This window comes from Hemiscyllium ocellatum, chromosome 36, assembly GCF_020745735.1.
Source record: "Hemiscyllium ocellatum isolate sHemOce1 chromosome 36, sHemOce1.pat.X.cur, whole genome shotgun sequence".
Lineage (NCBI taxonomy): Eukaryota > Metazoa > Chordata > Chondrichthyes > Orectolobiformes > Hemiscylliidae > Hemiscyllium > Hemiscyllium ocellatum.
This window is the reverse complement of record NC_083436.1, coordinates 26,334,312-26,357,772: the sequence shown is the minus strand read 5'-3', so window position 1 is coordinate 26,357,772 and position 23,461 is coordinate 26,334,312. Positions and strand designations below refer to the sequence as shown.

The window sequence follows — 23,461 nt, the reverse complement described above, 5'->3', positions numbered from 1 at the left end:
TTTGCTTCCTAGTGGCATTTTCCAATTTAGTTTAGCTTGGATAATTGTGGTTAATGATCCAAGACCTGGATCTGCCTTTGGTTATTGGCTTTTCACTTACTAATTTACTTTACTTCTGCTCAGCACTCGTCTTCAGGCAAGGTCCGTGCTTTATTATGTCACTCCTAATGGCAATGCAGAAGCAATGCATAAAAAGAGCTACTATAACTCCGACATTTCTTTAGAAAATAAGGATCCCCCACCTGTTACGAAAGTTACCATTGGCAGCTTCTAAAGCTCAACTGGATCGTATGAAATCAGTTCTTTTCAACACTTCTTCATTTTACACAGAAAGCTTGATACAACACCTGGAAGTGCTTTAACACGTGTTGGTATCGCCGTATTAGAATTGCTTTAACACTTGCTGGTATCACCATATTAGAAATGTTTTAACACTTGCTCGTATCACCATATTAGAATTGCTTTAACACTTGCTGGTATCACTGTATAAGGATTGCTTTAACACTTGCTGGTATGGCAGTATTAGAGTTGCTTTAACACTTGCGGGTATCACTGTATCAGAATTGCTTTAACACTAGCTAGTATTGCCGTATTAGAATTGCTTCTATAATGTTACATTCTTCTCTCTTGAGGAAATTCCTGATTCAATTCATGTCTTTTGTTGAGAAACTTGAGTGAAGGCTGGATACCACTAGGGTTGCAAAGAGTAAATTGAAACAAAACAGAATAAGCACACATTTCCCAATATCTCTTGTTTTTTTGTCATCCCTGTCTCCTGAAAGATTAACTTTTTGTTAGGTTTCTGTTGTGAGCATTGCATTCATGTGCATTTGCATTAACTCCAAAGAAAAGGGAGATTTAGGTTTCTGTAGTACCTTACATAACAACTGGTTCTTCCAAAAATATGGAAAGTTGATAAATACATTTGAGGTTTTAATAAAAAAGATTAAATTACTGTGACTGTTGCGAGTCTGAAATAAGATCATCTGATTTTTATACAAATTCTTTTGAGGTGTTGTCGTCTTGTAATATAGGAAATGTGGCTGCCAGTTTGTGCACAGTAAGTCCCTATGGATGTGATAATGATCAGACACATTTTGTGTTGATTGAGAGATGAGTATTAGCCAAGAAATGGGAAAACTTGCCTGCTTTTGTTCACATAGTGCCATGGACTCTTTGAAATTGAACTGACAGGGAAGACAAAACCTTGATTTAACATCATATCCAAGTGATAGCACTTTGGACAGTGCAATACTCTTGTCAATATCAGTTTTGATTAATTCAATACAGAGTGTTGGTGTGCGTATGAATCTTCAAAATTAACTTTTCCCCTTTTTTTAGGCAAAAGTGAGGACTGCAGATGCTGGAGATCAGAGTCTAGATTAGAATGTTGCTAGAAAAACTCAGCAGGTCAGGCAGTATCCGAGGAGCAGGAAAGCCAATGTTCGGGCAAAAGCCCTTCATCAGGAATAAAAGGTTTTTGCTCGAAATTTCGATTTTCCTGCTCCTCGGATGCTGCCTGACCTGCTGTGCTTTTCTAGCATCCTTTCCTCTTTTTAACCTACTTTTTAAATGGCCTGAAGAGAAGCCTGATTCAGAGTAAAAATGCCAGCTGACCTCCAGCTGTGCTGAGTGGCTCTATGATGCTGTTGAAGCTGTTGATGGCACCATTGGCATCTGGTGGACCAGTGCCCATAGACATTTCACCCTGCAGATGTCAAACAGCTTTGCAGTTTCAATGGAATGAATTACTGTTAGCCACCTTGCATGCAGAAGGATGAAAATATTCTATGGATATCCTCATTTACCAAATTGAAACTACTTTTGAATTGATTTTGAGCGGTCAGCTGACAGTGTACAGTTGTGTGTAATAGGCAACATTCTTAAGAAATCTTGCTGTATTTGCTACACCAGACCCCAGGGAGATTCTGTTGTTCACAGGGTGCACTTTAGAATTGTCACTGGTTGCAGGCAACTCAGGCACCAATGGTACTAATTGTCAGCAAACCTCCTGTACCTTTCCTGAGTGGAAGTATGAGTGTTGGTGGCACATGTCTGTCATTCATCCAGGATTTTACTCCCCTCAGCTGATCACCGGACAGCAGTGAAGAGCGACAACTAAAAGTGGGGCAGTGCAAGTCATTGTACCACCTCATTTGGTATGTGGGTGATGGGTTATGACTAAATATAGGGTTGGATTGTAGAGCCACTCCCTGCTAGGCATATTTCCTATTGGATATGTAGTATATGTCAGTGACCAGACAACATTTACCTCTCCCAGTCACCCTTTTGACCCTAATGAAGCTCTTAAGTGGTGGCCAGTTATTGCCCACTTAAGTCACTCAGTCTGTTTCCACTGCTGTAATATGCTGCACAGTGGAAGGTGAAGCAGAATAGGAAAGCAGTTCTTTCACCAAAGTTGGTGGAAGGTAATGCCCCCGCCCCCACCCCCCCCCCCCCCCCCCTTACCCTGGGGGTGGGGGTTGGGGGTTGCCCTGGATGGTGGGGGGGTTGGGGTTTGGCCTGTTCATTGGGGTTGCTGTCCTTTATGAAGCTGGACAAGAGCCACATGCACTTGCAATTGCAGTTAGATGAGGACACCCAGAAGTATGCTACAATTAATACTCATGGGAGTTTGTAGCAATACGCAAGACTGCCATTTGGGGTAAAGCAAGCAAGCCTGTGCAAGTTTTCAGCGGATGGTGAAGAGCATTTTCAAGGTATACCCTAGGTAACCATTGACCTGGATGATGTGATAATAACAGGGATGACCATTAAGGAGAACTTGGAAGCAGCCTTTAGACATTTTTCCCAGGAGGACATACACCTTAGAAGGGAAGAATGTGTGTTCCAAGCACCCCAAGTGATCTACTTGGTCTACAGAGTTGACAAGACTGGGTTAGATCCATTGGAAGATAGAATGAGGGTGATCAAAGGTGTCCTGGCTTTCACGTCTGTACAGGAGCATACATCTTTCCTTGGACTGTAGAATTACTCCGAAAAGTTCATATATAACCTAGCCTCCATCCTGGCAGCTTTACATTAACTCGTAAAAAAAGTGTCAGCCTTAGGAATGGTCACCCATAGTCAATCCACAGCTTTTAGGGAAGTGAAGAAACAGCTATCATTCTCAGAGGTGTTAGCATGATATGACCCATGCTATTAACATGTGGTGCCTCCCCATTTGCCCTCAGGGTAGTATCAGCTCACAGATGGCCCAATGCAGTGGAACACCCAATAGCATTTGGCTAATGCAGAGCCAGATTGAGAAGGAAGCTTGATGGTCATATTTGGAATCAGGAAGTTTCACCAATACCTTTATAAGTATAAATTCGGAATAATTACAGGCCACAAACTCCTGCTGGGTCTACTTAAGTCAGACAAGGCAGTGTCAACCATAGCTTCAGGTTGAATTCAGTGGTGGACTCTAATATTGAGGATGTATGATCCCAAGTTGGAACACTGCCCAGGAGGCTAAGTAGCAAATGCGGATGGACTGAGCCACCTCCCGCTGACAGATACCTCACTGGGACTGCTACCACTGGACATGTTCGCAATGGTTGTAAAATATTTTCGACACATCCAATCACATTTGATAATGTCAGACTTTGGACTCAGAAAGATCCGGTCCTGGCAAAAATAAAACAACTGGTGGTGATGGGGGAAACGAAAAGGCTGTCACAACCAAGATTGAAACCTTTTTGGACCAATCGAGACCAGATCACAGAATAGGATGGCATATTATTATGGAGAGTAGGAGTGATTGTCCTGAGCAAAGGTTGCCACCGGATGCTGGCTGAACTCCACCAAGGTCATCCAGGGGTTTCCAAAATGAAGGTGCTAGGGTGAAGTTATGTCTGGTGGCCAGGATTGAATGCAGGCATAGCTGTGTTGGTGGGCAGTGCCCATAGTGCCAACAAGGACTAAATTCCAGCAGCTCCCCCACATTCACGGGAATGGCCTCCTATGGGCTCACTGTTCTTAGTATTGTGGATGCCCACTCAAAGTGGCTGGACATGCATAGACTTCATTTGTCAAATATGGGGACGATGAAAGAAGTGCTTGTGATCTTTTGTAATACACAGACTCCTGGAACTGTTGGTCGCAGATAATGGGCAGTTTACCAGCAGGGAATTTGAGTTTTTCCTGAAGTTGAATGGAATTCAACCCATTCATCATCCAGGGGTCTGGCAGAAAGACCAATCCAGACTTTGAAGGCAGGTTTAAAGAAACAGCCTGTAGCTTCATTACATACCAAACTGTCCCAGTTCTTGTTTGATTATAGGACTGCCCCTCATGCACCTACAAGGATAGCTCCAGCAGATTTGCTGATGGGGAGAAGACTCTGCACCAGGTTAAATCTGATTAGGCAGCGGGGTGAAATGGCATCAGTAATGCCAGTGGTGGACACATGACTCTGCTAAGGGGGAGCGAGAGTTTACTTCATGGGAGTTATTTCACTCAGTCCACCCACAGGTTGTCTTCCCCCCACCTGTGTCTCCCTGTTTGGCCTCTAGATTATTTCCCCAGCCCCTGTCCTTAGAATGCCTCCCTGGCGTAAAAGCCTGGGGCTTGCCTCTCTCTGGCATTGTGACACTTCTTTATGGATCTCCTTGCAGTGCCAGAGTTGCGCACTGGGGCTCCCAAGATCTACTGGCAAACAGGTGGGCAAGCAGTGCTTGAGAATGCCAGTTCCTGTACCTTGAGGTGTGGATGTCAAATCCTCAGCTTGTTAAGGTCTTAAACAGACGGTCACCTTTTCCCCCGGCAAGGCACAAAACCTCTTAAAGTTTCACTTCCTCTGTTTTTGATATACCACCTCTTTCCTTGCCTCCATTTGCTGGTTCAAGGTGCACACTACTCTACTGATTGTTTGTTTGGTAAATGTCACCTGAATTAGACCCATCTAGAGCTTAAAGGTTGATAAGAGCAAAATACAAGTTGTCATTTGAATCTGAGTCTGGGGTGTGTGGGTAATTAGTTGGAGATCAGCTCCTGATTTCTCTGCAATGTAGGTGAAGATTGAATCTGGATCTGGATCTGCAGCTGTTGAAAAGCCTGCACTATTTATTGCCAAGGCTCTTGCAAAGATAATAGACACGAGCAGCTGATGAATGTTACAGAAGCAGCTTTCAGTGGCAAGTTAGATCTTACCTCTTCGCTGTTCCATGTTTGGACAAGAGCCGCACAGAAGCAGTAGGCTGTAACAGTGCCAGAAAAGGAGCTTTTTTTTCCCCTCCTTGTATCTGATTTCACAGTACTCGAGGAGGACTGAATGAGTTTGATATGCAGTGCCACAGAACTCAAGAGTGTGGACATGAGCCGGCACTGAACCAATCCCTGCAGAGTGGGATATATTGACTCAGGAAAAAAAACACTTCCACTGTATCTGCAAAAAAAAAGCAAGTATGAGTGCTGGAAATTTAAATTTGATTCAATTAATGTGCAACAGGATAAAGTATGTCTTGACCTCTCTCACAATACGATCCTGATTGAAACATTTGCTTTTTGTTTTGTAATTTACCTACCTGCAACTAGTTGAGATCGGTGTAAGTTGAGCAAACTCAAGGCAGCATCTGTTTCAGCTCAGGCATTCCAGGTACTTTATTGTCCTGTATTAAATTTAGGTATCTAACCATAGTGCATAATGAAGCACAAATGTGTCTCTCCATTGTTAGTTGAGAGGCACCACATAGGCAAGTGTGAGACAAGGTGAGGAAGCAGGTCTTGCATTGACTAAAACAGTTGTTATGACGATTGACCTCACACCTTTGGTGTCATTCTACACCAAACTAGCTAACTGACCTCCAGTGATGCTGACTTTACATTGTGTTACTTTGTTACCTCTAATTAAGATGAAGGATGTGATTTAATCTCTTGTGCGGCACTTCCTAACTTGTTTGAAATATCAACAGAATAGTAGGTAAATGCACATGATAGCCAGACTTGGTCCACCAGCTATTTCCTCCCTGACATACAAAGTAGCTGCCTCAAATTTTCAGTCATGTCAATATTGTGTGTTGCTGCACCAATAAAGGACCCTATAAGTGAATGAAGTTTTTGGAACTCAATGATCAATCTAAGTCTAATTAATCACTGAGCAAATTTCTTAACAAAGCCGTTGAGAGATTCTAATTTTAAATGTTTGAATTTGCTGTCCGAAGGACAACCCTGATGATAAGGTACGTAAATTGACAGTTTTTTTCTCTTTGTATTTGCAGAATTACTGAGGAAAAGGATAAAGCTGTGACATTTGCCAGACCAAGAAAATATATTCACTCCTCTGGTTCTGAGCCCCCAGAGCTTGGTTACGTGGATATCCGCACACTTGCGGAAAGTGTGTGCCGTTATGACTTGGATGACATGGATGTAGCCTGGTTAAACATGCTCAATGAAGAATTTATAGGAATGGGTATGATATTTTTTGGCCAGACTACATGCAAAATAAGGTTGCCACACGCATGACAGATTTTAAGAATTGCTTTTATTGGAAACTTACAAAAGCTATTAACTTCTACAATCTTTAACAGTGTTATTTACTGCCAATGATGTATTTAACTAGGAAGGAAATAAATGAACAAATTTGTTTTTACCAGTTATGGAATGCACATTGTCCAGGACAAGCTTCCATCCAATTTCTTTCATGGATTTGAATGGAATCTCTTATCCAGTGCAGTAATGGGGGAGTATCATAATATCATTGCAGATGGCTTTTTAAAAGTGAGTCTTGTCTGTTTTGATTGATGTTAAAGATCCCATGACACTATTGTAAGAAGAATATCCAACATAAAACCAATGCCACGAAAGACAAGTTGACTTGGTTATTAGTTTTCGATGATCACTGCTGCTATGCAGTAAAGTGTGGAATGACTTGAATGAGGTGAGCAAAGGCATGGTTGCTAAATTTGTAAAGGACATAAAGATGGGTCAGAAACTGGATGTAAGGAAACATAGATGGGCAACGGTAGGTTGAGTGAGTGGACACAAGTCTGGCAGATGGGTTTTAATGTGAGAATGTGTGAACTTGTTCACTTTGGCAGGAACAATGAAGCAGAGTATTACTTAAATGGAGAATACCTGCAGAATTACAGTTACAGTACAATCAAGGTGATTTAGTGCATGAGTCACAAAATAATAGCATGCAGATACAAGTAATTAAGAAAACTAATAGAACACAGTCCTACGTTAAAAGAAGAACTGAACATAATTAAAGTATAACATCTTCACTTTTATATGGGGTAATCCAGATCTCAAATAATGTGTGCAATTTTGGTCATCTTGCTTAAGGATGTAAATGCATTGGATGCAGCTGAGAGCAGGTTTAATGGATTGATAACTGGAGCGGGTTGTCTGATGAGGAAAACCAGGTGTTGTTTCCACTAGCATTTAGAAGAATGAGAGGTGACTTGATTGAAGCACAGAGAGTCCCTAGATTGCGAATTCTGGAATCCATTCACAAAACAAACTGTACACAAGTCAGATCACAATGCAGGACAGTATAAAGGAACCATTTGTAAGTACAGGAATTGTTCCAGTAGCGGCTCTTCAAAATTATACCCTTTGTATGGAATTGTTTTCGTAAATTGGCTGTTCGTAAGTTGGTGTCCCCAGTATGGAAGAGCCTGAACAGTCTTGACAAGGTGGAGGTAGAAACATTATAAGTTCTTTAGAGTAAATCCAGAATGGGGGACAGTGTTTAAGATTTATGGATTGCACTTTTATGACAGAAATGAGAATCTCTTTCTCTTTGAGAGTTTTGTGCAACTTTGGAGCAATTTGCCTCAGGCGGTGGGGTCATTGAATATTTTTAAGACAGATTAATTCCCTTGCCTGACTGCAATCAATGGTTATGGAAGGTAGAAAAGAATATGGAATTCTAAACATGAATAGATCAGCCATGATCCTGGAGTGCCCTGAAGAAGGGTTGCGCCCAAGATGTTGACTTCTTCACCTCCTGATGCTGCTTGGCTTGCTGTGTCCTTCCAGCCCCCTGCCTGTCTGCCTTGGAATCTAGCATGTGCAGTTTTTTTTGTCTCTAACCAATGATCTTATTGACTGACAGAGCAGACTTGAGGGCTAAATGGCCTGCTCCTGCTCTTGATTCATAAGCTTGTATGAATCCATGCCACTCATTCTTGGAAAATTAAAAAGTTATACAATTTGTGCCAGGTTTTAAACAATTTTACGGTGCAAATGTGTTCTGATTAAGAACGAGACTAAAATGCTTCACTTGGGACTTTTGACTGTTCCAGATAGCAATGTTAAATTCAAACAAGATGAAAGATTACTGTTTTCTTTTGATGTTGCATAGTACAGAGTAAGCATGCTGCACATTATGGAATGAATGTGTGTGCATGTCAAAGCTACTTTTGGTCAAGTGTAAAAAAGTGGAAATTAACCGAAAAAGGATGCTTTTTTTTATTGCAAGGAAACATGGGCAAAGGAATCAATTCCAATCCAGTGTGCCTCCCTGGTCTTATATTTCTTCATGTTGAAATCTCCTTAGTATGCACTCAGCACATTAATGATGTTAAATTGATGTGGTGTGATGCAGGATAAATTACAGCTGATAGAGATATTTAATGTTGAGATGTGTGTGACATGAGACGACAGAAACTGTTTAAAGGCTGTTTCCGTAGCAGATCACAGGATAATACACTGTGCATAATATGGATTTATTTCCTGACTGAATACCAGCAGGGGACTTTGCCAACATGAGTACATAGTGAAAATTTAGCCACAAAAGCATTTTCTGGCCTTCGGTTTCGTGATTAGAAGATAGCTGAGTGGTTCCCAGTTGTTTTTTGTTTGATGTACATTCCCAGCATCATACCTGCAAAGCCAGAGGGTTAGTGTACATGGTCAGTTTTACTGTGTGCATGCAGAGCGTGTAGTACAGTTTTTCTCCCTTTATAACAGGTTAGTTGTTAGTGAATTATGTTCCTCTAAACATTTCTACAAACCAGACTGGTTAGAGTGTAACAAGCTCATCGTCCTTTGGTCCAGGATAAAATTGGGATTTTCTCAGTTTGTGTTGGCACAGATTAGACTTGGCAAAATTTGACTGTTGTATAGTACACTGTGATCTACATTAGGAGAGCATATATGAGTTTTCGTGACTTTTATTCAGTATAAATCTTCTAATTGCTTCAATGCTCTGTGATGTAGCAGAATAGAATAAAATCCTGTACAATTCTTCTCCAGTTGAAGATGATGCACTAAACAAAGTTCTGGTAGTTTGTCAGATGCATTGATAGGTTGTGGATAGGGATTTCTTCAGCCTCAGGCAGTAGTATCTGAAGCATCAACATGATAGTAGAAATGTAAAGCTAAATTTTACTGGAGACTAAGAGGTAAACTCTGGATTGCTGGTTGTGGATCAGAACAAATCAGCACTGTTTTCTCACCCTAACTTATCCACTGTGCCTCTTATGAAGTGCTAACACATTGAAAGTGCCAGTATGAGGTTAAGTCAAGGCCTTGTCTCCTATCTCCTTTTGTGTAAGATATCCCATGATAGTAGTTGAAGCTTCCAGGCTCCTGGCCCACATTTTATCTCTCAACTAGCTCAAGGCTGAGATGGACAGATTTTTAATCAGTGAGGGCATCAAGGATTATGGAGTAAAGGCATGAAAGTGAATGATCAGATCAGCTCTGATCTCATTGAATGGTGGAGGAGACTTGATGGGCTGAGTGGTCTGCTTCTACTCCTATAACTTATGGAGAGGTGTGTGTCTGGCTAGGATACTCTTTAGAGGGTCAGTGCAGATTCAGTGGACCAAATGATCCCATCTTACTGCATATCAGTTGATGCACATATTTCACAAAGATTGAAGAATCATAACAGTACGTTATAACAGTGAACAGTGCACACTTCCAGAGCAATTCATTGACTGTGGTGCTTTGGGATTCCTAGGGTTCGTGAAAGGTGCAAGTTCTTTCTTTCTAAATTCCATGTAATGATCTTCCCATTGATCTGTTGGTCCCAACTCTAGAGATGCTGAGCGAATGCCAGATGTTCTCTTGCAAGAGGAAAATTTGAGAGGAAGCCAGAGAAGCATTCCAACAGTGGCATGGTGGCTCAGTGTCAGCAATGCTGCCTCACAACACCAGGGAGCAGGGTTCGATTCTATGTATGAAATTTGCATATTCATCCTCCTGTGGTCCGGTTTCCTCCCACAGTCCAAAAATGTGCAGGTTAGGTGGATTGGCCTTGCTAAATTACCCATGGTGTCCAGGAATGTGTCGGTTAGGTGAATTAACCATGCTAAAAAATTGCCCCATGGAGTCCAGGGGCATGCAGTCTAGGTGGATTAGCCCTGGGAAATGTGGCATGATGTGGACGGGGAGGTGTGGGTCTAGTTGGGATATTTCTCAGAGGGTCAGTGCAGACTAAGTGGACTGAATGGTCCCTGTCTGCACTGTATGGATTCTGAGGACACCATGTAATCTCCCTAATACAGTGTTCAAGATTGCTGTGAAGACACATGAAAAGAGGGAAAGGAAAGTTGTTTAAAGAATGCGGGTCATTGCAAACATGAATACTTCTGTTAATTGTGTGTCATTATGGTTAATATATGAAAATGAAGGTCAACAATCACATGTGCTCATGTAATAACTTAGAGACATCTGCTTGTGTTGGGGTGAAGTTTGAGTTCGGAGGTCTATATTTGAAAGGATTCACTCTGCATAAATCTAAGCTGAGTAAGGGCATGTTGTGATTTCATCCTTCACCAACTAGCTATCGGGTATTTAAAGATGTAGTTGTAAAGGCATTTCACACTTCATGACAGTTTTCTCCATTTAATATTGTAAATTCCACACTCTCTCCTGGAACTGATTACCAGGTCATGGTTCTTTTATGTTTTTGCATTGTTTCATGTGTGCACTGCATTTTTAACATCTGTGAAAGAGTGATCTGTTTTCTTAATGCATTGTTTTATATTGGTGACAGCTTTAGTTTTGCTCAATGATAGTTATGATCAGTGCAGCAACAAAATGTAGCTGAATGGATGATTATTAATGAGGTGTGTACCTTGTGAGATGAAAGTTTTGAGCAGCATGTGTATGATGATTTATTGGTGCAATTCTTTATATGTGACAAAATGTGACATTTTGTGACAAATGGTTACTTGGCAGAAGAACATGTTGAGATGAAATACAAATCGGGAAACCCAAACTCAAATGTGAGCTTCATTTTTTACAACGTATAATCGTCAGCAAACAAAGTTTCAATGCATTGAATCTTCAAACTGTGTTGTCCTCAAGCACTTCCTGAACTATTGTAAATATTATAAGACTTGCGTTCATATCATTGTTATTTTTCTTAATTACTTTCCTTATGCTGTCTACAAACACCTTTTTTTTAAGATTAGATTAGATTAGATTAGATTACTTACAGTGTGGAAACAGGCCCTTCGGCCCAACAAGTCCACACCAACCCGCCGAAGCGCAAGCCACCCATACCCTTACATTTACCCCCTACCTAACACTACGGGCAATTTAGCATGGCCAATTCACCTGACCCGCACATCTTTGGACTGTGGGAGGAAACCGGAGCACCCGGAGGAAACCCACGCAGGCACGGGGAGAACGTGCAAACTCCACACAGTCAGTCGCCTGAGTCGGGAATTGAACCTGGGTCTCAGGCGCTGTGAGACAGCAGTGCTAACCACTGTGCCACCATGCCGCCCACCTTAGGAGGACAGAAATATTCCAATACATTAAGTTCAAGCTTCAAAGTGCACAGGTACTTTTATTAATTTTAAAAGAAAGCAAGAAAAAGCCTTACCGTATCCTGCTCAATCTAACCGGGGCCACCTCCCTATTGTTCTTTACCCCTCCATATTACCTCATGGTCCCTTCATAAACCTGTGCCCCCTCATATCCTTGCCAAATTATGGTCTTCCACCTAGCCTTTTATGGCCCTCATTTCTTTCATCCAAGCTAAGTTTCTCACCCCACCCTCCTTTAGCCCCTCATATTCTTCATGCCATCTAATGCAAAGATGAAATAAAAAATTTCTCTGTGATTATCGATGGCTTCATTGTATTAAACAACTCTCATTGATATAAAAGAAAACCTCAGTTACTGCCTTTCACAATCTTCCACATTTTCATCCCTTATAAAAACAAGCATCATTAAACTTCATTTGGAGCTGTTAATTAAACTGTGAACTGACAGACATCCTACTGTGCTAACGATAGGTTGTGAAATCAGTCACACAGCATAAACTCTATAATCATGGCATTGAGGCTGATGTCAAAAGGCAGAATGAAATAGCAAGCACTTTTTTTTTAAAGATTTAAGGATGTCAACATTTCATTGCCTTAACTACTTGACAGATTTGACAAACTTATCCACTTCTTAAACAACTTCATGTCAATTTTTAAAAATTGTAAAAGGCACTTGACTTCTTTCAAAGGGCAGTTGGCTCTCTCAAAGGTTACTCCAGCCCTATTTAAAGGGGTATCCTACCTCTCCAACTAACTCTAGCAGCTTTAGACCTCCTGAAAAATATCAAGTCTGGTGTTTTGGATATCGAGCTTTAAGTGGATTTGTTTGAAGACACCTGAATTTTAATTTGTGCAGATGCCTTCATGAACCATAACCATGCACAGTTCAGTTCCTTGTCCCCTGGTGTGAAATGGTAAGTGTGGAGTTCAGTGGAAGGGCATCTGGAGTCAGGCCATTGGTAGCATTTTGGTTCAGCTAGCGAACTTTGATACTGTGACAAAAAAATTCAGACCATTGTTCTCTCATAGGAGAAATCTAGGAAACTCAAATGTACAATTTTGAATCGGATATTTTCTGAATACCAACGAGTTTGCAAACCAATAAGGCTCAGTAAATTCAGGTGTGTCTGAGCATGTGTCCTGCGCACCTGGCATCGGTTCCAATGATAAGTACTAGTTCATCAACTCACGACAAACAAACAAATCAATGCCCTTAAGGCAGAGAAACGATATAAATAGTTTGCTGCCATCAGAAAGATGCATGTACTGAAACCACTGTAATATAAATGATGTGTTGGAGAGTTAAATCTTTTCTCATTGACGTGAAAGGGGAAAGGTTGAAGTTACTGTTGCCTTTGGGTATCATGGACGATCCCAGAAATATTCCGGTGCAGAAGGAGGCTGTTTGGCCCATCAATCCTCCACCGGCCCTTTAAATGAGAATCATTTCCTGGTGTCAATCTCCTGCTTTTTTCCTATATCCTTGAACATCATTTTATCCGAGTAAACATCTAGCATCCTCTTGAATGTCTCAATTAAACCAGCTGCCATTTTCAGGCAATGCATTCCCTACCCTAACTGCTCACTGAATGTATGTATTTTTCTTTGCTTCTTTGTTTCTTTTACAAACCGCTTTCAATCGATGACCTATTGTCCTTGTTCTTTTTGAGAATCCAGCCTGTTCATGATTTTTAAATCCTCTATCATAATAATCTCCTCTCAGCCACCTTCTCTCCAAGAAAAACAGTCCTAACTTTTTAAATCTAGCCTCCTAATTAAAGTTCGTCCTTGCTGGAGTCATTCTTAAATATTGCTTCTGTGCTCTCCCCAATGTTTTTCCGTCCTTCCTCTGATGTGGTGCCCAGATCTGTACACAGTACTCCAGCTGCGGTCTAATGGGTGCCTCATACATGCTCAACCTTACCTTCTTGCTATTGTTTTCTGTGCGCCTATTAATAAAGTCAAATATGATTTACTTAATGCTCCATCCACCTATTATTTCAATAATCTGGGCACATATTGAGCCAGGTTGCTTTACAGAATCGAACCTCCTATTTTATATTGCCTTTTCATGTTCTTCCTACTGAAATGCATCACCTCTCACTATGATTTGAAACTCATCTACTGCCTATTTGCCTGCTCTGCTAATTTGCCGATGTCCTTCTAGAGTTCCACTATGTCCTCATTGTTTACAATTCTTCCAAGTTTTGTATCATTTGCAAATTTTAAGATATGGCCCTTACACAATGAGATCTAGATCATTAATATCCATTAGGAAAAGTAAGGGTCCCAATACCAATTCCTGGGAATTCCACTACAAGCCTTCCTCCAATCCAGAAAGCATCCATTGATCATAACTCTGTTTTTGATCACTCGGCCAATTCTGTATCTATGTTGCTACTGACTTTTTATACTACAATATATGATTTTCCTCAATTGTTGTGCGACACTGTATCAAATGCCTTTTGATGATTAGATTATTGAGATTGATTAAAAAGATACTTTTGATAATTGAGCCGGCAGGTTCAGAATGTTTGTTGTGACCGAAGGAATGATGAAGAGGGCTGGTGTTGAACTGGGGTGGACAAAGGTAAAAATCACGCAATAGCAGGTTATAGTCCAATGGATTTATTTGGAAGTACTAGTTTTCAGAGCTAGTGCTACTCCTTTGTCAGGTAGCTAGTGGGGCAGGATCATAAGACACAGAATTCTGCCCCACTAGCTAGCTGGCAAAGGAGCAGCACTCCGAAAACTAGTACTTCCAAATAAACCTGTTAGACTGTAACCTAGTGTTGTGTAATTTTTAATTGTGAGCTAAGGAAAGCAGAGACAGCTTGTGGAATAATGTCTTCAGGGTTACTAACATATGGAATGGATTGTGAGTTAGTACAGTGCCTAGAATTGTCTGGGTTTTTTGGAGACTCTTCAAACCAGCCAAGATATCAGATGGGCTGAAACTACACCTTCATGAAAGTTGTCCTCCCAACACATTACACAGGGTTGAGATTTCTACTTTAATATGTTTTTGAATTGTTTTCAGACGGTAGGTTATATTGAAGATCTTGTGACCAATACGATTCATATAAGATTTACTAAAAGTGTACTGTTTTCTCTTTAGTATAAATACCTTTTTAAATAATAATCCATCTCTTGACTGCTAACCCAGATTAAATGAACCTGCAGCAGTACCATTGATGTCCAATGTGAAGCATTTTGGCCAACTGTTTTTGGGGTCGCAAGATCTGGCCTGTGTAGAGCTGGAATGAATGAGAAAATATAAAATTATTAACAGATGGAAAAATGCAAACTGGTACAATATTAATGCAGAATGTTTTGGCTAACTTTGTCAGGGATGGCTGAATTGGATGAATTCACCATGGAGAAAGTCATGGAGGATCTGGAGCGTAGATGTTACGATAACATGAACCATGCCATTGAGAATGAAGAAGGACTAGGAATTGAATACGATGAAGATGTGGTGTGTGACGTGTGCCAGTCTCCAGATGGCGAGGATGACAACGAGATGGTTTTCTGTGACAAATGTAATATATGCGTCCATCAGGTAAGATTGCTAGCACTCCTGCATGGTTCATCTGTTTTACTGAATGAGCACATTCATTCAATTGGAAGATGAGCTTGTAGAACATAATTGTTGAGTATCATGCTCCTGTAATCAAGCTAAGCATGGAAAATGTATACAGCTAGTATGGTGTTAACTATAGTTCCATGTTATAATGGTGAACATTTTGAAAACAGGGAGTTGCAGAGGTAGAACGGATAGTGGCTGATCATTCTGCTAACCCTGGTGAGATTCTGTGTCTGTGCATGAAGAATGGACCATTTAGAAGGAGATGCTAGGCTGAAGCAAATCTCAAGATACGATGTGGTCGTGGCACAGAGTGATTGATTAAAAAAAAGTCAAGAATTTCAGATGTGATGTATTCAAGGACAGAGAGCCAGATCTACACCGTGAGAATGTGGATGGTGGGCAGTGTAGAACTGGAATCATGTGGCAGGGTTTTGAGTTTAATTGAAAATAGAAAATGGAAGGCCAGGCCAGCAGGTGTTTTGCACATTCAAATCCAGGGGTAACAATTAGTTTAGCATGGCTAAGAATTGACGGTGGCAAGCAACGTTGCAGAGGTCGGAGAAAGTGATCTCAGTGAGATAAGATTTTGGTCTAATTGAACTAGGTCCTAGGATGGTGTAGTTTGGTCCATAAGATATGAGCAGAATTAAACCATTTGGCCTGTTGAGTCTGTTCTGCTGTTTGATAACGGCTGATAGGTGTCTCCTGCCTTCCCCCTGTAATCTTTGATCCCTTACTAATGAAGAACCTATCTATCTATGTCTTAAATTCACTCAATGATTTGGCCTATACAGCCCTCTGTGGCAATGAGTTCCACAGATTCACCACCCTCTGGCTGAAGACATTCCTCCTCATCTCAGTTCTAAATGGTCATCCCTTTACACCTGAGGCAGTGCCTTTTGGTCCTAGTCTCTCCTACTAGTGGAAATCTCTTCTCCATTTCCACTCAATCCAAGCCTCTCAGTATTCTGTAAGTTTCAATCCGATCTCCCTCTCATTCATGTAAATGCCATTGAGTACACATCCAGAGTCCTCAACAACCCTTCATATGACAAGCCTTTCATCCCCGGGATCATTCTTGTGAACTTCCTCTTGGCCCCCTCTAATACCAGCATATCCTTCCTTAGAACTGGGCCCAAAACTGCTCACAGTATTCCAGATGTAATCTGACCAAAACCTTATACAGCTCTAGCAGTGTATTCCTGCTCTTGTATTTCTAACCCTCTTGAAATGAATGCTAGTGTTGTGTTTGCTTTCCTCATTGCCAACTGAACCTTAACAGAATCTAGAACTAAAACTCCTTAATTCCTTTGTGCTTCAGATTTACGAAGTCTTTCTCCATTTAGAAACTAGTCTAGACTGCTGTTCTTCCTACCAAAGTGCACAATCTCATATTTTCCCAAGTTGTATTCCATCTGCCACTTTTTTGCCCCCCTCTGAGCTTGACTAAGTCCTTTAGTGGTCTTCTTGCTTCTTCAACACTATCTGTCCCTCCCTCTGTCTATGTGTCTTCTCCAAAATTAGCAACAACACCCTCAGTTCATTTGTCCAGATCATTAATATATAACGTGAACATTTATGGTCCAACGCTAACCTCTGTGGAATTTCTCTGGCCACCGGTTGCCATCCTGAAAGAGGAGACAATTGGGTGATAGAGATTGTGGAGATAGCGGGGAAAGGATAATTACCTGTGTCTCTTCATGATGCTGAGCTAAGCAGATGATTTGAGAATGTAGGGGCAGAGAAGAGGTGATGGAGCAGTAAAGGTGACCAGTATCAGTGACGTTCTACTTATAGATGATATAGCTGAGGAATAGCGATTGCCAAGTTTTGTGGTGTAATTATGGCCCAACATGTCAAAGAATCACAGAATCACTACAGTGTGGAAGTAGGCCATTTGGCCCATCAAGTCCACACTGATGCTTTGAAGAGCATTCCATCCTGACCCAACCCCCCCCCCCCCCCCCCCCCCCCCCCCCCCAACCCTATCCATGTAACCCTGCATTCCTCCTGACTAGTTTATCTTGCTTATACATTCTTGGACACCATGGGGTAATTTCCCACGGCCAATCCACCTAACCTGCACATTTGTGGACTGTGGGAGGAAACCAGAGCACCCAGAATGTACAAGCTCCATGCAGAGACAGTTGCCCAAGGGTGGAATCGAACCTTGGTCCCGGGTAGTGTCATGCAGCAATGCTAATCACTGAGCGACCATGCTGCCCACATCCATGTTATGGATGTAGTGTTTACTCACTGAGCTGGAAGGTTCATTTCCAGAAGTTTCATCACCCTACTAGGTAACATCTTCAGTGGGCCTCTGGATGAAGCACTGTTGATAATTCTTGCTTTCTATTTATATGTTTGGGTTTCTTTGGGTTGGTGATTATATTTCCTGTGCTGATGTCATTTCCTGTGGTGATGCCATTTCCTGTACTTTTTCTCAAGGGGTAGTAGAAGGGTCTAACTCGATGTGTATGTTGATAGAGTTCCGGTTGGAATGCCGTGCTTCTAGGACAGGAAATGACATCACTTCTGGAAATGACGTCAGCACAGGAAATACCATTAACAAACCAAAGAAACCAAACATATAAATAGAAAGCAAGAATTATCAGCAGTGCCTCACCTGGAAGCCCACTATTACCTAGTAGGGTGGCGAAACGTCTGGCAATGAACCTCCCAGCTCAGTGAGCAAACCTACATCCAGAATCTCAACTTGAGCTTCAAGTCTTCTCAAAACTTGCTAATGTCCATGTTATGTTAATTCTCACAAACCTTCTCCCACCCCTCTTCAACTTACTCTGTCCATTAGCTCGCAAAGAGGAGAAGCCTATTGAATATGTTGTTGAGAACATTGGATACAATGCTATGCCAGGGGAAGTTAGTTCTCATATACTGGTTATGTTCAGATCGATTGGAATGCATAATTGCCAAGGAAAGTCAGTAGAGCCAGAGAACAGAAAATAGTAGTTAGATGCAGATAGCATGGTCAACTGTACTGCAGGCTGTGGAGTGGATCAGGAGGAACAGAGCATAGTGGCTACAGTGTTGAGGATGGAAAGCCCTGCTCAGTGGATTTGAATGAAGTTTTGGGAGGGATAGGAATGAAGATGGGAGAAAGTGTTCTGTTCCTTGTCTTCATTCCTGCCGTTTTCAATGATCAGTGCATGTATAGACCCAGGTCCCTTTGCTCTTGAGCATCTTATTTCATGTTGTGTTTCAATTTTCATCCGACCAGAATGCATCAAATTACAGTTCTCTAAATGGAACTTCATCATCTCTCTCCTTCCTGTCCATTCCACTAACTTGTCAGTGTCCTTTTGGAGTTCTGCACTGCCCACCTCACACCCTACAATTCTTTCAAGTCTTGTGTCAACTGCAAATTTTGAAATTTTCCCCGACAGACCAAGATCTGGATCATTAGTATGTATGAAAGGAAAAACAAGAGTGCCACTACCAACCTCTGAGGAACTCCATTACAAATCTTCTGTCATCCCAAAAAATATCTATTGAGCATTATTCTCTGTTTCCTATTGCTCAGCCAATTTTGTATCCATGTTACTACTATCCATTCATTCCTTGGTTTATGATGTTCCTCATGAGTTTCTTGTATGACAGTGCGCCGGGTGCCTTCTAGAAACCTATCTACAGTCAATCGTGTTAGTACTGCTATGCTTCAAGAATGGTTTTACAGTGTTACCGTAATGTTTTCTTCCTTCTCGCATGGAACAATACAGGATCTAATGTTGAGAGATTTTTCCAACTATCTGGACCATGTCCAGTCAATCCTAGTAATGTTGCAGGAGCTGATATCACGAAGGACGTTAATGTTTGTTCAAATGTCCTCCCATTGAATCCAGAGAATGTAGTGATGTATTGGTACTGGAACTATCTAGCATTCTTATGTGTCACTAATACACAGTCAAGGTCTCACTGCAATACATGAATGTGATGATGACAATGATTTTGTAAGCTAGGACTTCTCTTGACTAGTGGAGGACTTGTTGTGAAATACTCACACTGTAGTTTGTAGAAGATTGAGCTGATGCACCTGTTCTGGTGGTAGATGTCCTTCTCACTGGTGAGCTTTTGAGGAAGGTGGCTGCCAAGATATGGGAAGTATTCAACCTATTTTCCATTTGAATCATTTATTGTCACATGTATTCAATATAAAATACAGTGAAAAGTGTGTGCCATTGCCATCCATAGACGCCATTCTCATTAACTTAGAATAAGATTTTAAAAAAACTTGAAGAGAATCCAACTTTTCCTTCTCAGCTGCTGCAGCCATGTTCCGGCCTTCCCAGTCCATGGCATTGCTGCCACCAGGAGCCAACTCCACGTGAAGAAAATGCCCCACTCTAGGCCTCACAGGCCAGCCAGCTCTTCAACCAAGCTGCCTGCAGAGGCTGTCTCATGTAAAGCATATATGGGAGGTGGAATATCTGACTGACCAGGTCTGGATTGATATGAGTTTTGTTTTGGCAGAGTTTCTTGCTCAGTTTCTTGCCTGGAGAATTGAAGTCAGGGATTATTTGCAAACCTGATGCAAAGTGGGCACTGACAACTCAGTCGTCTTGATACTGTATATCATGTATATTTATGGTGGCCAGTTCAGTTTTGGCATGGTGACTGAGGTTTAATACTTGTAATACCTATTTAACACTTGTATCAGAAGGCAGTTAGTTCTTGTGATGAGCAACCACTGTTGTCCTTCTAAATCTATTTTAATTTAATTCCTTCCCCACTCTTACCCTCCTGCACTGCCCACGATGAGTTTTGTAATTAATCGATGAAACTGTCATTTCATTAAAAATGCGCTTGGGTATTATGCCATAACGATTTCTCTGCACCGCTTCCTTCCTGTTCATCCACACCAAGTATAGACCTTGGCCTCGTTGACAGTAACATGCAATATCCTGCTCACTGACACTGAGTTCTGGTATGGGCACACTTGTATTGAACTTATTACAGCCCTTGGTGCAAACATAGACAACACAGCTATACTGCAGGGATAAGCTGAGAGTAACTTGACATCAAAGTAGCATTTTACAGAGTATGGTATCAAGGAGCTCGATTAAAACTGTCACAGAACATAAAAAAGTACAGAATAGAACAGGCCCTTTGACCTACGATGTTGTGCTTCGGTCATCATTTGGATCAGTTGGATTGATAGATGGCAAATAACTGTCAGGCAATGACAAGCTCCAACACGAGAGAATCTAACCATTGCTCCTTAATATTCAGTGGCATTACTATCGCTGAATCCCCACAATCAACATCCTGAGGGTTACCGTTGAGCAGGAATTGAACTGGATCAGCCACATGGCCTGCTATGCTATGGCATTTTAAGTGTTCATCTCTATGCTCCTTAAATGCCTCGAGGTTTTCTACCTTTACCATCCTTCTAGGCAGTGAGTTCCATTAAAATCTCAATAATCTATATCTAATAGTCTTCAGATGAGTCCACCACATATGTGTTTTCCTTATTTTCATGTTGCAGTGCAAAATCCTGAGCATCTCTACAGCCTTTGAAATCTTTCCTAGGGTTGAGGTCTCTCCAAGAAGATTGCAATTGACTGACTAATTGCAGAGTCTTTGACAGTTGATACCAGCACAGTTGATACCAGCCTCAGTCCTTCATACACTGCCCATGTTCTTTTAAGCTGTCATGCTGCTGCAGTATAGCTACGTTATGGGTTATATTGCTGGGGAAGTTCAGTCCCAGACACCTGGCTGCTTCAGCTGGAGACATGAGTTCAAATCCCAGTTGGGGCAATCCCAAGTCTGGAAAACTGAGGGTTGGCCAGGGTGCCGTTTTCAAAGTGTTCAGGTGAAACATAAGTATGAAGTATTGTGAGCAAGGTAGCCATGGACTTGAAGAGGATGCAAGTGGTATGGGCAGATGAGGTTTAATGTGGAGAAATGTGAAGTGTTTCACTTTGGTGAGAATAAGGCAGAGGGGCAGGATAAAATGAAGGCTCCTGTTTTCTAGGGAGTGCTGGATCAGACAGGTCTTGAGGGGTTGGTGGGTGTGAGCGCACAAAGGCAGCAAGAGAAAGTGGTTGAAAAAGCACAAAGAGTCCTGACTTTTAAAATTGGACCATAGAATGCAAGTCTTTCGGCAAATTTGACAGTTCTTTCCAAAATACTGTTTCAACTTCAACTAGATCTTGTGCCAGATTCCAGGCTCCACACCTTCACCAGAGGAAGGATACATTGATCTTGGAGGGAGTACATTGCAGATTTACAAGAATGATACCTTAACTTCACGTGTTAAGTTATGAGGAAAGACAATACAAATTAGAAGGGAGTGATATGTTTGAATCTGCAAGATACTAACAAGAAAAGAAAGAGTAGATAAAGATGAACTATTTCCACTGGTTGGGAGATTCTAGAGCTGGGGGCATAGTCTGTGAGGTAGGGCCCAACCATTCAGGACAATGTTAGGCAGTACTTTTACACACAGAGTGATAGACGTTTGGAATTCTCTTCCACCATCAGCAGTTGATGCTAGATCTGTAATGAATTTTAACTCTGGTACAGCTAATTGTTTTTATTAAGGGATGTGGGCCAAAGGCAGATATATGGATTTAAGCCAGTAGACAGCTAAGAAGGTTATCAAAGGTTACAAAGGGATCTTGATAAATTGGGCCAGTGGGCTGAAGATCAGTAAATGGAGTTGAGTTTGGATAAATGCGTGATGTTACATTTTGGTAAGATGATCAAGAGCAGGATTTATACAGTTAATGCTAGGGCCCTGGAAAGTGTTGTCAAACAGAGAGACCTCGGGGTTCAGGTGCATGGTTCCTTGAAAATGGCGTCACAAATGGACAGGGTGCTTAAGAAGACAATTAACATGCTTCCCTTTATTGTTCAGACCACTGAGGAGCGGAGTTTGGACATCGTGTTGCAGTTGTGCAAGATGTTGGTTCGGCTACTTTTGGAGTGCTGTGTACAGTTCTGGTCACCCTACTATAGGAAGAACATTAAATTGGAGAGGGTGCAGAACAGATTTGCAAGCACGTTATTGAGATTAGAGGGTTTGACTTATAAGGAGAGGGTGGATAGGCTGGGATTTGTTTCACTGGAACGTAAGAGGTTGAGGGATGATCTAAAAAGAGGTTTATAAAGTCATGATGGGCATGGATAAGGTGAATAAGAAAGACCTTTTCCCCAAGGATAGGAGTGTTCAAAACCAGGGGGCTTATTTTGTAAGGTGAGAGGAAAAACATTTCAAAGGGACTTGAGCAGATTTTCACACAGAGGATAGTTTGTATGTGGAAAGAACTGCCAGAGGAAGTGGTAGATGCAAGCACAGTAACAACATTTTAAAAGCGATTTGGGCAGTTATGTGAACAGCAAAGGGATATGGGCCAAATGCAGACAAATGGGACAGCCGGTTGGCATGGACAAGTTGGACTGAAGGGTCTGTTTCCATGCTGTGTGACTGTGACTGTGAGAATATAAATCAAAACTGTGGTAGGTCAGAAGCTAGGAATTCTGCATCAAGTAACTGACAACGTTGTGGCAATTTACTATCTACAAAACATAAATCAGGATTGTGATGGAGTACTCTCCACCTGCCTGGATAAACAGCTCCAAACACTGTTGAGATGCCCAGCATCATCCAAGGCAAAGCTGCCCGCTTGATTGGCACCCCATCCACTACTTCACATATTCACACTTTCACCTGTAACACACAGTGGCAGCAGTGTGTACCATCCGCAAAAGTACGTTGTAGCAACTCAGCAAGGCTTCTTTATCGGTACCTTCCAAACCCACAACCTCTACCACCTGTAAGTCAAGGGTAGCAGATGCACACTGGTACCTGTACGTTTCCCCTCCAAGGCCCACACCATCTTGAAGCAGAACTATATTACTATGCCTTCGCTGTCACTCAGTCAAAATCCTGCAACCCCCCCTTCCTAATGTCTCTGTGGATGTACCTACATCCCAAGGACTGCAATCGTTCAAGAAAGCAGCTCACCACTACCTTCTCAAGGGCAATTAGTGATAGACAATAAATGCTGACTCAACTGGTGACAGCCACATTCCATGAACTAATTAAAATAAAGCAAACCAAGTCAGAAAAGAGTCATACCAATTGTCTTTACAATTTAACATTCCCGTTTGA

The 23,461-nt window shown here is 41.6% G+C and overlaps 1 protein-coding gene across 2 annotated transcripts in view; it reads left to right on the top strand.

The window, feature by feature from the left end:
• Positions 1 to 23,461, top strand: part of jade1 (jade family PHD finger 1) — a 140,412-nt gene that overhangs the window by 75,097 nt on the left and 41,854 nt on the right. For both annotated transcript variants that reach the window (XM_060851774.1, XM_060851775.1), the window contains exons 5-6: positions 6,222 to 6,412; positions 15,086 to 15,297. In XM_060851774.1, the coding sequence (XP_060707757.1) occupies positions 6,222 to 6,412; positions 15,086 to 15,297 (403 nt within the window). The remainder of the gene's footprint in view (positions 1 to 6,221; positions 6,413 to 15,085; positions 15,298 to 23,461) is intronic.